At 42.6% G+C, this 15538-nt stretch overlaps 1 protein-coding gene across 1 annotated transcript; it reads right to left on the reverse strand.

Moving 5' to 3' along the window:
* Positions 1-920: 920 nt before the first annotated feature.
* LOC135103612 (glutamate receptor ionotropic, kainate 5-like) lies at positions 921-6706 on the reverse strand. Its single transcript, XM_064010089.1, has 13 exons — positions 6247-6706; positions 5937-6109; positions 5645-5746; positions 5275-5354; positions 4872-5117; positions 4617-4744; positions 4230-4351; positions 3775-3982; positions 3361-3506; positions 2598-2687; positions 2296-2462; positions 1865-1994; positions 921-1439 (listed from the first exon to the last, which is right to left on the reverse strand). Exons 1-13 carry the CDS (start codon positions 6311-6313, stop codon positions 1344-1346), a joined length of 1755 nt encoding a protein of 584 aa, XP_063866159.1. The 5' UTR covers positions 6314-6706; the 3' UTR covers positions 921-1343.
* Between the last annotated feature and the right edge of the window lie 8832 nt (positions 6707-15538).

A 15538-nucleotide genomic window follows, 5' to 3' on the forward strand; every position in this document is an offset into this window, starting at 1 on the left:
CGAGTGCAACAGATTATTTGCACTCTGACCACCACTGTACCTACTGTTTGAAAGAAGGACGTTTGTGGGAGTGTAAGGATATGTACAGTCGATGTTAGTTGTCGAATTACCTGCAGCAGTCGTCCTCCCTTCATTGCCGGACTCTTCACTCACTCAAACCTGTTCATTATTCTTTTTAAACCTGTAGCCACCACCTGCATGGGAGCTAGGGAGAGAGAGAAACACCTGCAACGGAAGTGTGCCTGTGGGAGAGTAGCGCATGTAGGGATGTGTATAGATGTCACGAGAATGATACTATGAAGATTTTATTGTGATGCGACATACGTGTCACTGTGTATAAATTTCGTCATCTCTTTTCTCAGTTTTTTATTTTATTCATGTTTCTTTTCTGATTCTCTTATACGTTTCTACTTTCCTCTTCCATCTCTCCCGTCTCGTCTTGATTTATGGTTATACTCTTTTTATTCCTACATTTCTTCTTTCTTCATTTATCCTTTCTGTCGCACCTCTTCTCCCACGTAACAGGGAAATTCTGGTAACTGAAAACACCTGCGTAGGGTGGGAGACGGGGAAGAAAGGTCCAGATACCAGCATTTTACCGGGACGTGTTGGAGAAGTCGGCTGTTTATTTGATTTCACGCCCGTCCTCGCGTCAGTCTTGTCTCAAGCGTGGAATTGCTGATGGAGTTGAGGCGATAGTTTAGTTTTTATTCAACGCTTTGAGGAATTCATGTCCGTGGGGAGGAGGAGTCAGAGAGAGAGAGAGAGAGAGAGAGAGAGAGAGAGAGAGAGAGAGTGTGTGTGTATGTGTGTGTGTGTGTGCTGGACACGTGTCTAGCCGCCCTCACACACTTCCTTGGAGCTGCGGCTCTGAAAGGGGAGGGAGGAGGGGAAGAAGTCTGAGGAGCGAAAGAGAAACACAAGTATCCATTTCTTTAATTTAGTTACATTTATGTGTTTATTTATTTATTTACTTACGGATCTACTTATGATAATTACTTGTCAATAACGTCCATTTAGACACTCAAAAGATAATAAAATAGTCAAAAAAATCACTCGTGACATTTGTATAGCTGTGAAATTAGAGCTGCAAATCTAAATTATTCATGCAAATGGGATTTGTTAGTCAGTTTAGTAATTCTGTGCTGCGACAACAAAGTCATATGGCGCCTTGTTAACGTAAATGTCATTTCTGCGTGGTAAGTCTACGGTTCAGAATGAAAATATCTTGAGCTGCCAGAACACTGCTGAGATGGGTCTTCACTCACACACATGCACGCTACCGCCTCCACCGCGTGCCCTCTCACGATCCGTTTGCCATCATATCTTTGCGCTGCGGCGGGTCAGGAGGCTTTGTTGAGCAGCACACAGACACTCAGCTCCATCATGAGAGTGGCGGCCGCCACCGTGGACCCGCACAGCATCAGGTAGAACGCTGCCTGGTGGAGCGGGAACTTTAATCACTAGATATTCAAGCGATCTCTCTTTTTGTGTGTAATAGGACACCGGCCAAGGGCAAAAAAAAAAGCTCTCTGAGGTGCCAGTCCCAAAAGAAAGGTCATAAGGATCACCCAAAATTGGAGGACAAGTGTCTTGCAATCTCCCTCTTGAATGAGTTATCTGCGGTTTTAGTTGGTGTTATCAGTTATTTGTTTCTGTTCTCTTATGTGCGTCGTTTATTATGTTTTTTAAAGCGCCTCTTTTTCTTCTTCGAGACAGTTGGGTTGTTGGTGTGTAGGAGGAAGTGCAGGGAATCTTTTGCTGCCTTAATAAAACATAAAAATCTGCCAGAGACTCCACATGGCAGGAACCTATACGAATAATCTGAATGACTTGAGGGAAGGAGAGGGGAGTCGCTGCTTACCTGGAGGTGCTCCAGCGTGAGGGAGAGAGTTGCCTTGGCCTCATCGCTGCCGGCCTCATGATGAGCAAGCTTCTGAATTTCCTGCTCGCCCCACTGCGTCACCAGCCCCGCCTCCACAATCCACTGCAGCCTGAAAGCAACGCGTGTGGCTGTAGGATCACTGTCATGCTAATTAGGTTATGCCATCATGTAAACAAAAGTTTGGTCGCTGATGTGCTGTGAGAGTCTTCCAGTGTGTAAGGAAATTGAGTCCCTCTGTGCATATCCCACAACTACCTCATCTTTTAGAACCTTCTTTCTAATATTTTAGAGTTTTCAAGTGATTGAGTGTAAAGAAGTTAAACCACTCTTTGTGAAGATTTGCTAACGATCAAATAACCTCTAAGACTATTGTGGAGATGTGCTAAGGGACAACTAGAAAGCACACCTACAGTTGCTCAAGTTTGGGCCTAAAGGGGGCGCCGCTGGTGCAGGCGATGCCGTAGCCGTGTGGGTAGAAAGTATCACGTCCGAAGTAATACTTCTCGCGGCCTCGAACCGTGGCGCGGATCTTGGCGTTGAGTTCAGAGTTGATCAAGACAAATTTCTCTTCCAGCACCTGGAGAGAAGGAGACACAGACAGACAAACATCTGTAAATAACTAATAAGAATACCTATAGAGGAAATACATAATTTTCATGCAAAGTATAAGATTAAAATCCACAGCCTCCCTCATGTGGGCACAATCGCTAACCTTATCGAAGCCGAGTTCAGGGTCAGGCAGGAGGCTGTGGACGGGGTGGAAGAGTTCCCACACCTGCTTGTAGATGCCGCCATCCGCGTGCTGCAGAGGAAGCAGGAGGGAGGCGAGGAGGCGAAAAAAGAGGAGGCAGCGTCTCGCCGTGAGGAAAATAACGATAGAGACGAAGAATTGTAGTCATTATGAGATAAACAAAATGCACATCTTTAAATTCTGTTCACGCTTTACCCACACAGTTAAATTTTAGTAAACAGTTGAATGGCATTAATCTAGCGATCGTCTGATACTCGTTACCAGTACTCACGTATCGCATTTGAAACCGTATAGGACGAACTGCATGTTAAATGTTATTAGAATAAATAACGCCGCCCTCTAACAGCAATCTTACGAAATAGTTTCATGACTACGGCGTTTTCTGGAGGCAGATTTATGAAGAGTTTAGTCTAACACATCCACCAGTAAGTGCACGAACTAGCATAGCGACCATGTTGCCATTTGTCGCCGGAACACTGGGTAACTGAGGAAGTTGCTCCTGCATATTTTTGAGCCGTTTGCAATAGTTAATGAGTAATTATTTACGAAGTGGCTCATGCACTGTGAAGCCTCGTGACGCCCGGGGAGGGAACACACTAATGCCCATCACATGAGACCGATATGTAGCAGGTCGCGGTAGGTGGGACTCCTTACGGAGGGGAGTGTAGACAGATCATCTATAGAGTCTACACACACACACACACACACACACACACACACACACCCTGAAGAGGAACTCGGTGCTGGAGGCCTTGAGGGTTCCCACAGAAAACCCGTTGGCCACTGCGGCTGGCAAGTCAGTGAGGCTGTCCACGGGTCGGTCGAAGGAGGGTATGGCCAGCACCGCTGTCAGGGTGCCCGAGTACATCGCTGCGGCACACCAATACTTCTTAATACCACACCACACCACACCACACTAGGCAGTGTAGGAAATGATCACCACAAGACAGACGGTATTATTATGATATACTCAAAGTTCTCTTACTGTGGAAATTAGGTGAAAATTCCAGTATTATGTACTTAGTGTGTATTTTCTGCAGATGAACAGCATTGGCTCATTATGCAAAAAGAAATAGGCACCGCAGAAGAAAGAGAAAGAGAGCGGTGCGAAGGCATGGAGAGAGCAGCTGCCACTCACCGTAAATAATGAAGCAGAAGAAGTACCAGAAGATGAACACAAAACGGAGGGAGGCAGACCGAGGCGGCAAGAAGTTGGTCTGAATCACGATGCTGCGGAACATGTTGAAGGCGGCGACGTGCAGGTGAAGACCGCTCCCCGAGGCCCTCATCATCACCCACGCCACGGGACCCATCACCAGTGTGGCCGCCGCGATAAATCCCCACACCTGAAATGATCCGGCTCCCTCCTACTGATGGTGCCCTTGGTGGTGGTGGTGGTGAGCAGACAGCAGCCCAGCCTTCCTCCCTCTACCTAGCTAGATTCCTTCTCCCCGCCACCACCACCACCACCAGCGTTGAGATGTCACAGAATGAAGCCATGTGTTTTTTTTAAGCTGTATACCTGGGCTTTAGTTTTGTTTCTGTTCTCTAGCAAGATTGCCCATCCCCCTCCCTCCCAGTGCTCACACTCACCGCCGTGGTGAAGGGCCAGAACACAGCCATGGATCGCTCTTTCTCTTTGGGGGCGCGGCTCACCAGCGTCAGGGACTCCAGCCAGTAGGTCGCTGTGAAGTCCACCACCGTCTCGCGACTGTCTGAAGGCAGTCCACGCAGGGTCGAGCATTAACTTAAGACAGTCTTTTTTTTCACACCACTGGCCATCTCCCACACATGCAAGATGACTTCTAAGAAAAGCAGAATGCATTACTCCATAATGTTTTTTTTTTTTTTTTAAGTTGAAGCGTTCATAAAACTTAACTTTACAAATAAATTATATTAAAACGCGACTACTTACAGGAGATTCATGTAAGCACAAAAGTGTAAAGTCTTGGACTTCTTCAGTACGAAAAAAGCGATTACCGGTGATAGTGATCTCGCAGATGGCGACGTGAGCTTCGTGTCGGGCGACCATCCCGATGAGTCCCGTGATGGATCCGTCGGGCTGCGGGCCGCCCCACGCACGGTCCCTCGGCACCACCAGTTGGTACCTGCAAACTCAGAGACACGCGCGTCAGTGCCAACCACCAACTTACCAGTCCACGTGCTGAAGGAGTATTTTTCGCGTTCGTCCTGACGGGTTGGCCATCGCGGCTGTCTGATGGCCATTGAACTTACGTGAAGTTAAGCTTGGCGCCAAGGGCATCTAAAATGTTGATGTCGATGCCTGACCGCGGAGCCGCGGCGTCGCCCTCAAGGAGCGTTAGGCCAAGGAAAGGCCAGTTGTCGTTGGCTGCCACAATCAGCTGCCGGCCCTCGAAATCAGCATATAAGCGGAGGAGGTCCGGCACCAGCGTGGCAGACCAGGCAGAGGCATCCACCGGCTGCCGCCGTGCTGGACGCCACCTTCCTGCCGTCTCCAGCCTGTGGGGAAAGACTCGAGTAACACACCTGCAGTTATTTCCAATGTTGGCCTCATCCTGAAAGTGGGCGTAACTCTAAAGGCAGCCATGAACACGCCCGCACGTAGAACATCAAGAAAAATAACATGAAGATGCAATAATAAGGGAACGGCACTCACCTCACCCTGCCCGCCTGGTTTATTCGCGTGGTGGCCACCGTGAACTCAGCGGCATCAGACACTCGTGTGATGAGCGTCACCTGTACACACGGGACGAAGATATGCAGAGTGTGACGGAAAAGAAATAATGCATAAATAAAATAACATCACATTATATCAGAGATGCGTCGAAAGTTCATTTGCCGTCATCAGTACTCATGCTTTTATCTCCAGTTTTGTGACAGCTCAGATCACCTGCTGACCTGAACGAGTGAGTTCCTGGGAGGTTACTTATTATATTCGTTGTGTGTGTGTGTGTGTGTGTGTGTGTGTGTGTGTGTGTGTGTGTGTGTGTGTGTGTTTGTGTGCTACAAATTCCTAGTCAGCTCACCTGCGACCCTTCCCTCAGCAGGTCCTGGAGGGCGGCGGTGCGGTCCTCGGTCGCTATCACGAACCACCACACCGTCATGGACTCCAGCGCCTTGGCTCGCACCTGCCGGGGCGAGGCGAGGACAAGTTAGGTACCTGCTGGCGGCACGCTCCCGTCGCAGTAGTGCCGTGACAATAAGCGAGAGCAGTATGCTGTTATATAACAGGATTATAAAAACCAGAAAGAACAACTTAACTGCAGCATCCAAAATAGTTAATAATAATAAAGTTACAAATGGTGTAGACTTTATTACTTGCTGAAAGACGTGCAGCATGTGGTTGGCAGTGCACATGACGATCACGTAGCGCACGTCCAGCGGCCTGAGGGGCGAACGGAGCAGCGACTCTAGCAGCAGCAGCTTGGGCTCGTAGGTCAGAAGGATGGTGTCCAGCCGCGCCTCCCCGCACACCCTCGCCGCCACGCCCACTTTTTCAGGAATACACAAATGACATTCCTTACTTCCTTTGATTTTCTGTCATCATGAGATTTTTTTTTTTTTTTTTGTCATTGCAGAAAATGTAAACAACACGATCTCCGCATGATGTTATGCGTTCGCACTGTACCCGGCATGCTGTTGTCAGCGAGGAGATACACCTGTCGCCCTGAGGACACCTGCAGGATGAACTTCATGAGAGCAGCCGTCAGCGCCTCCCCATCCTGCCTGCTGGGAACGTAAGGACTGCATGCCTCCCCTCCTCCCGCGGTCTCGCTGCACAAGACTTTCTTCTTTCTCTCACCTCTATTCTGTCCACCTCTCTAAATCATTCATCCCTTTCTCTGGTAAACTGTGAAACTCCATGCCTGCTTCTGTATTTCCACCTTCCTATGACTTGAATTCCTTCAAGAGGGAAGTTTCAAGACACTTATCCTTCAATTTCTGACTATTGCTTTGGAACCTTTTCTAGGACTGGCATCTCTGTGGGCTTTTTTTTTTTTTTGCTGCCCTTGGCCAGTGTCCCTCCTACATAAATAAAAAAAATCATCAGCCACGCCCAGAGAGAAGCTGCATTATTATATGATGATCCACACACACACACACACACACACACACACACACACACACACACACCACCACCACCACCACCACCACCACTACCACCACCACCACCACCACCACCACCACCACCACCACCATCATCATCATCATCATCATCACCATCATCATTATCATTATCATCATCATCTTCATTATCGAGTCATGCGTACAGACTGGAATGGTTGGAAGGGAAGCGATGCAGAAGAGGCCGAGCCTGCTGACTAGAGCGAGTCACTGCGGCCCGGCTAGTGCTACTGCTGGTGATGGCAGTAGTTGTGGTAATGGTGGTGGTGTAGTTCTCGGCCTCCAGCGTGGTTGAGGTCTGTTCTGGGAGAGGAAGAGGAGGGAAGCTGGAGAGTTTCAGTTGGTCTGATTGAAAGGATCTCTTTCCTTTCATCTTTTTTTTTTTATGTGTGGGGAAAACTTAATAGGTGTACGAGAAATTGTAATCACCAAAGTGCCACGCTTCCTTCCGATCAGTGGAAGCATGTTTTCATCTCCACCTTGTGGCTGACCTAGTAACAGAGGTAGCAACAACAGCAGAAGGCGGCCGCGCTGTCCACTCGAGTCCCACATCCCTCCTGGAAAGACAATCGTCACTTTTAATCCCGGCATTGAATACCACCACCACCACCACCTCCGCCACCACCACACACAGTGCTGCTTCTTGCGCGCCTCCTGAAAATAACTTGAATTAACATAAAAGAAAGTAAGTTAATTCTCTTTCATAGTACAAATGTTTCTCTTTCATTCAACAGACGAGTGATTTACATCGTGGACTTAGCTCAGCCCGACACGCCAAGGTACACACACTGCTCTCAGTCATGAATCATAATCCACTCCGTCAGCACGCAGGTGTGCACTCTTAACACTTCCGTTATTAACAGATCGATGTGACACTCTCTCTCTCTCTCTCTCTCTCTCTCTCTCTCTCTCTCTCTCTCTCTCTCTCTCTCTCTCTCTCTCTCTCTCTCTCTCTCAGCAGTCATCAAGGAATGCCAAATTTCCATCACAAGAAACACAAGGGCGCCTCCTCGCGTACAGGTCCCTACCCGACAAGGTCCAGGCGTCGCTCAACACTGAAAGTGATATCATTTAGACAAAAATTTGTTTCAATGCGTTCAAATTAGAACATTTGGTGATGGAATACAAAACAGCGAGTTACTGTTCAGTGAATTTATTGCGTCAAAACATCTTGTAGTTTTCCACATACATCGTTTCAGGCACATGAGGGTTAAGTTTCAAATTGTGGATACAGTTTGTCAGTAACTGATGGTTATTGGAGCACATATCTTGGCCGCATACTGGACAAAGACAATGGTGACCGGGCGATATTGTGGCTCGGAGGGCGGGAGCGGTCTTAGGTAAATGAGCGTTCGTTACTTCACCTCCGTGGTTGTAATGTAATATATTTGTGGGGCAGAAAGATATGATGGAAGAATCACATCATTTTTCATGCACAAATGGATGAACAACACTATCTCTCAAAGTCGAGAGAAATAACTCACCAAACTTGAAGGCAGCGGTAGGTGTCAGCTGTCGTCAGTCTTGTTGTTAGCCTCCTTCCACGACTGAGACGTTTCTAATGACACAAGTCTGGAGCCGCCTTTTAAACTCACGTGACGTCACACGGCTTGGGGCCAAGTCAATAACGAGAAGTATGACGCTGTATGGATGCACCGATACCCACCACGCCTGCCTGGTGGGCCTCGCCGAGCACCGCCCCCGACGCCCCACCACACCGCCGCCCACCTCTGAGCGATACTATTGAGACAATAATAAAGAAAAATTGCCGCTTTGTTCACCACCTTCCTGCCTGAACAAAGATGGTAACATCTGATTTATTGCGCTGCTTCGATTATGCGACGCGATAAAACGTGAAAGATTGTCTCCATGATTCTTCCCTGACACGCTATCCAACCCTGCCCCGTGTTCGCCCCGGGTCTCTCCTGGATCGTGCCCTCTTGAATCCTTGTCCAGCATTGCGTCACCTGCAAGTCAATGTGTTGTGGCGCATATGGAGCTCTTGGCCCTGAAGTGGCGATGCTTAAACCTCATCCATTTATTTTGTGCTGTAATCCTTATTCCTTTTCAACTTTTCCATCTACACTCACTTTTAATTGACAAGAAGGATTCGGATATCGCCCACTAATGACATTCATGCGATGCTTACCCCGCCGCATCCGAATCCAGGATATCTATACAACATCCTGATCGAAAGAGCCACACACACACACACACACACACACACACACACACACACACACACACACACACACATAAACACTTGCGGAACGGACTATTGACTGCACCACAAACACGCCCTGACATTGTTTACTCTAAAGAAAGCATGCAAAACTTGGGAAATATTTATTAATAGTGTGTCAGCCAAGAAGTGGTGACGTTTCATCTTCCACGCTGGATTCCTTCCGCGCGTCAACCTGTGTTTATGCCGTTATAAAAGAAATGTTAACCACGTCAACTTCACTACCATTTTTCACTGTCGTTGGAATAAAGAGGAGTTTGTCTACGCATTTACTCGATTTCTTCTTTCTGTTGTTAACATCGCAAGTTCATTATGGGCATTTTTCGTGCTCAAGTGTGTGTGTGTGTGTGTGTGTGTGTGTGTGTGTGTGTGTGTGTGTGTGTGCATCCTTCACAGGGAATGAGAGCAAACTTGGTATTGTTCAATGACTCAAAAACTCAATTCCTCCACCTATCAACTCGACACAACCTTCTAGACAACTATCCCCTCTTCTTCAATGACACTCAACTGTCCCCATCTACACTGAACATCCTCAGTCTGTCCTTTTCTTATAATCTAAACTGGAAATTTCACATCTCATCTCTAGCTAAAACAGCTTCTATGAAGTTAGATGTTCTGAGACGTCTCCGCCAGTTTTTCTCATCCCCAACTTCTAACTCCGTACAAGGACCCTATCCGTCCAAATATGGAGTATGTTTCACATGTCTGGGGGGCGTTACACTCATACCGCTCTTTTAGACAGGGTGGAATCAAAAACTTTTTGTCTAATCAACTCCTCTCCTCTTACTGACTGTCTGCAGCCTATTTCTCATCGCCGCAATGTTGCATCTCTTGCTATCTTCTACCGATATTTTCATGCTGTTCTTTTAATCTTGCTAACTGCATGCCTCCCCTCCTCCCGCTGTCTCGCTGCACAAGACTTTCCTCTTTCTCTCACCCCTATTCTGTCCACCTCTCTAATGCAAAAGTTAACCAGTATTCTCAAGCATTCATCCCTTTCTCTGGTAAACTCTGGAATTCCCTGCCTGTTTCTGTATTTTCACCTTCCTATGACCTGAACTCCTTCAAGAAAGCTTTCAAGACACTTATCCTTCAATATTTGACTACTGCTTCGGATCCTATTCGGGGACTGGCATCTCAGTGGGCTTCTTTTTATTCTTTTTATTGGATTTTTGTTGCCTTGGCCGGTGTTATCCTACATAAAAAAAAATAGAGTTCATACTACCATCGATCATGTAACGACCAGTCAAGTTCGCCCCTTGATACTTAGTAAGTTGAGAGAGAGAGAGAGAGAGAGAGAGAGAGAGGGGGGGGGGGGGAACCACTGAGAAAAGCTTGTTTGAACGAAGCACTGTCCCGACACAGGTTTAGTTTCGTCCACAAAGATTTTACTCTATGACATCTTCATTGCCTGCCTCAAATTTCATTCTATATTTGCTTTACACACTGACAGCAACACCGTGCTGATTCGAAACTCGTCCTTGCTCCACGTGTACGCTCAGATGCTCGTACTTAAAAATGAAAAATAAAACAAAAACAAAAATCCTACATGTTTAAGCACATTTCATAAAAGCTGTGTAATATATCATCAGCCTCTTAATGTATATACGTCTACACAGAATCATGCATTTGTCTAGCAGCACCAAACCTCTTTCATTCCTTTACTTTGGTGAAAATTAACGAGTGAATTGGTTTTAAAAATGGCAAGGTAACGAGGCGGTGGTGGCAAGAGTTGGCCAGATGATTCACTAAGTCAGGGAACAACCAAGTCAAGTTATTTTGCCTTATTTATTTTATTAATATAGATATCTCATATAGTTTTAATGAAGATGTAGTCAAATTAGGTTATCTTATTTCACACAGTTTTTTTTGTTTTTTTTTATCTTATTATACCTTGCAAAATTAAGCGTATCCAGTGGGCTACCGTCCTCCGTGGTAGATCTTCAGAGTAGAAGGAGTCTCCCTTCACTGAGTGTCGCTTGTGCCACGCGCCGCTCTTTAACACCATTGAGCACTACTGCCTGGACTATCCAACTTTTCGTGATCTTTTACCACTAGGACAGCCGCTGGATCCAGTTTGCCGTCATCTTCTCAAGCACGACACCCTAGAAGAGATTCTTGTGCGCTTCGCTTGTTTCGGGGAATTCCCATAATACCCTGTGTCTGACGTGGTTCCTAATTTGTGAATTAATTCTTATTTGATTTGTTTTATCTGCTGTGTTTTCGTGTGTACGTGCGTGTGTGTTTATATATATATATATATATATATATATATATATATATATATATATATATATATATATATATATATATATATATATATATATATATATATATATATATATATATATATATATATATATATATATATATATATATATATATATATATATATATATATACACTAATAATGATAATTTTCTTTCCAATGACAAATCGTCTTTGCAAATTACCATTTCATCATAACACACCTGCGAATGTAAACAATGTTCCTATAAGTTTTTATGCATTTGGAATAATTCCGATATTATTTTTTTTTTTCTTTCTTTTTATCCATATATTCTCAAATATCCCCATTTCTCCCCAACAAATTTGCGACCCTGTGGGAATGCGAGGCTTCTGAGTGGGGAAGACTGAATACATGAAAAAAAAAAAAAAAAGCGGCTAATTTGCGACGGAAACAGCGGATTGATCAAACAAACCGAAATCTACCAAAATAAAATATTTTCGTCTTCTATTTTGTGACGGGCAAGAAAGTGAATATTTACCCGTGTATCTAGGATCGCGAGGCCTGGCCAGGATAACATTTTAAAGTCGGGAAAAAAAAAATCAAAGTTTGGGAACCACTGCCTTAAAGCATTATAGCAAAGCAATATAATGCTTCTATATTTAAACTGAATGCGTCATTTTAGTAAAGCTCAGAGTAAATGATCTTATGACAACGATAGAAGTAGAGAGGCAAGCACAGCCAGTGAAGTAACTGCGAAACACCACAAAGTTCCATGAAGTTCTAGATGAAAGTGATGTAATGGTGGTGATGGTGGTGGTGGTGAAGATGAGGTGACAATTCCTCATTCTGATCCAACCCCTTCACATTCAGTTCTCTTAACTTTCTTCCTTATCAGTTTTAATTAATAAATAATTGAACCTTAACCAGCACTGTTCAATAATAATTCCTTTCACTCTTGTTTCTCTTGTCTTTCTTATCAGTCTTCATCAGCATATAACCGGACCTCACTTTAAACCCACCCTCACTCTCTCTTCCACCGTTCACACTACTGTTCAATAACGATCGGTGAGTCTTCACAACGAAGAGTCACGCAAAAAGAGAGAGTCTGCCGTGAAGAACACAAATATATGGTCTTCTTAATGGCATCATCACTACAGGATTATCGAGTCCTCAGCAATCGCTAATACGGTAGCAGGACAAAGCCTTCACTAGCATAGATTTACCTTAGCAATTCACGTAATGGGATCGTCTACATTATTGAAGTACTTGTTGGTGCTTGTGGTACTGGTGGCGTGAAAAGAGGTGGTGTGTCCGTCTCATCGCCCTCACCGCCGCAACACTCCTCTCTGCACCAGTCACATCTTCAAGCAGTAACTCATAATAAAAGAGAAAAAAGGAAAAAAAATCATTAGCAAGACGATATAGGATTTCCAGGTGCGTGTCGACTATGACGTGTGTGTGTGTGTGTGTGTGTACGTAATGGCGACGAGCAGGAGTGTGGGGGAGGGGGGGGCGGGAGTGGAAAGGTTCATTATCTCGAAACACTTGTCTCGAATCTTCTTCATTCGCATGTAGTCCGTACCCATTTAATGATCTTAAGTGCAAACATTGGATACTCTTGATTTGATCTGATTAATTTGTTGCACCGTACTGTCAGTCAGATTTACATAAGGTAGACTTTGATTTTAACAGTGTACTGGTTACAGGTACACACACACACACACACACACACGGGTCAGGTCAGAAGTCGTTGGGTGGACTTTTTTACAATATAGCTCCTGTTCACCTAGCAGTGATTAGGTATCCAGTGTAAGTCGGGAGTTGTGACCCGCTGCTAGGAAAGAGAAACAAAGTCTGAGAGAAAATGCAAACGGGATGGCCTGACCATCCCGGGCCTAGTCTACTAGGTTGACCGGCGCCATCTGGCAGCCACAATATAAAATTTTAAGATACTTCCTTAGGGTTAAATGTATATTTAAGATGTAGTTTGTATGTTAGTAAAGGTATGTAACATGTGGATTTTCATTTGTAAGACTGCAAGATTAATAAACCAAATATTATTATTATTATTATTATTATTATTATTATTATTATTATTATTATTATTATTATTATTATTATTATTACACACAGGGCAAAGGTAACATACCTATATATATATATATATATATATATATATATATATATATATATATATATATATATATATATATATATATATATATATATATATATATATATATATACATTTGATAAGTTCCAAGATATAGGTGATGTGAACAGGGACAAACCAGGAATTTCTTCTTCATTTACTGAAGTTGCAACGTTTCATCCTTTGAAGTCCACTTGTTTGCAGAGTGATCCATCCCAATAGCTTGAACAATATTCCATGGGGGAGCAGAGAAACTGTACTATATCCGTGCGAGTGTTTCACGCGCTCCACGTGTATTATTTCAGTGCCCGGAATGCAGGAAAAGATGCAGCGCCGAGCAAAGGACGCGAGTGAATTATTCTCACCGACCTTCCACTGTGTGGAGTAAACTTGACATTCGCGGACACTACAACATTATTTCATTACTGGTTATGCTCCGGAAAAAGTATTGTCACACATGTTCGTTAACGACAATTGCTTTGTACATTATTTGTAAATTTATACTATTAATCATCATAATGTACTTGTCAATTAAGTAATTATGAAGATCGTCCATGGATTATCTCGCAGTATGCATCATTCGTCACAATGCTATACTAATAATGATAATTTTCAATGGTAAATCGTCTTTATATATATATATATATATATATATATATATATATATATATATATATATATATATATATATATATATATATATATATATATATATATATATATATATATATATATATATTTTACTTATTTTTTTTATTTTTAACTTATTTCTTTTGGGTATTTATCTTTATTCATTTTTATTTTTAATGTTTATATTTTTTTATTTTCATTTCTTATTTTCTTTATAAAATAGTGGAAGACTGTCTCAACCATTACACTTCTAGTCACTTCTTCATTTCAACTATTGAATACTGAAAGATCAGTGGGACAGTCGTATAACTGATCTCAAAATGTTGAGATCATAAGAACATGAGAAAACAAGGAGACTGCAAATCTGGCTTACACAAGGCAGCAGCTCAACAAAATCACTGTCAGCCATCCCCATCCACAAATTCATCCAACTTACTCTCAAAACCCGTCTAATACCTGTTAAACAACTACGCTCACGCTAAATTTGTTCCACTCATCCACAACCGTATTTGAAAAATTTTTTTTTTTTTTGGTCCATCATCTTGTATACTTAATGTGTCTTACAAGAATCTCTGTTTTGTTTTAACCTTTTAAGCCATTTAGACACTTCTGTCATATCGTAACGTACTCGACGTTTTAACCTATACTGGTATTTTTTTTTTTCCGAATCATTCCGCGCACCCTTCTTTCCACAAATTCTAGGGGCGTTTAGCCAATATATATATATATATATATATATATATATATATATATATATATATATATATATATATATATATATATATATATATATATATATATATATATATATATATATATATATATATATATATATATATATATATATATATATATATATATATATATATATATATATATATATATATATATATATATATATATATATATATATATATATATATATATATATATATATATATATATATATATATATATATATATATATATATATATATATATATTCTGTAATAAAGAGCCCTGCAGAACCTTACAGCGTAATCTAAGTGCAGCCTAACCAAAACTAAGCGCCTTTGGCCTTAAAATCACATCTGCTCTTTTATCACTAAGGCTCCTATTAACACAACCAATCCTGTCGGTCCTGTTGTTGTTCCATTGCATTACATCTGATGCCGAAGATAGATTTGGAAGCATCATGTATTTCCATATATACAGACACAAAATTTTTTTCGACTTTACAAACACAGAGACCCATACAAAAATGCATCCTCATTTGTCTGATATACGTACTTGTACTATCACTTCATTTATTTATTTATTCTTATTTTATTTATTTATTTATTTATTTATTTATCTATTTAAGTATAGCTATTCATTTTTCCCCCTTCGTGGAGAGTACTACAATTATTGATGTTGAATTGCATTCTCTATTTTCTACCCACTCATATTCTACAGTACGTTTGTGTCTTGCTCCGATTGGAGTAATTTACTTCGGTGTCGTTGTCAAATACTCATAACATTGCTAATCCCAGGATCTAAATCAGTAATATACATTATGAAAA

This window comes from Scylla paramamosain, chromosome 9, assembly GCF_035594125.1.
Source record: "Scylla paramamosain isolate STU-SP2022 chromosome 9, ASM3559412v1, whole genome shotgun sequence".
Lineage (NCBI taxonomy): Eukaryota > Metazoa > Arthropoda > Malacostraca > Decapoda > Portunidae > Scylla > Scylla paramamosain.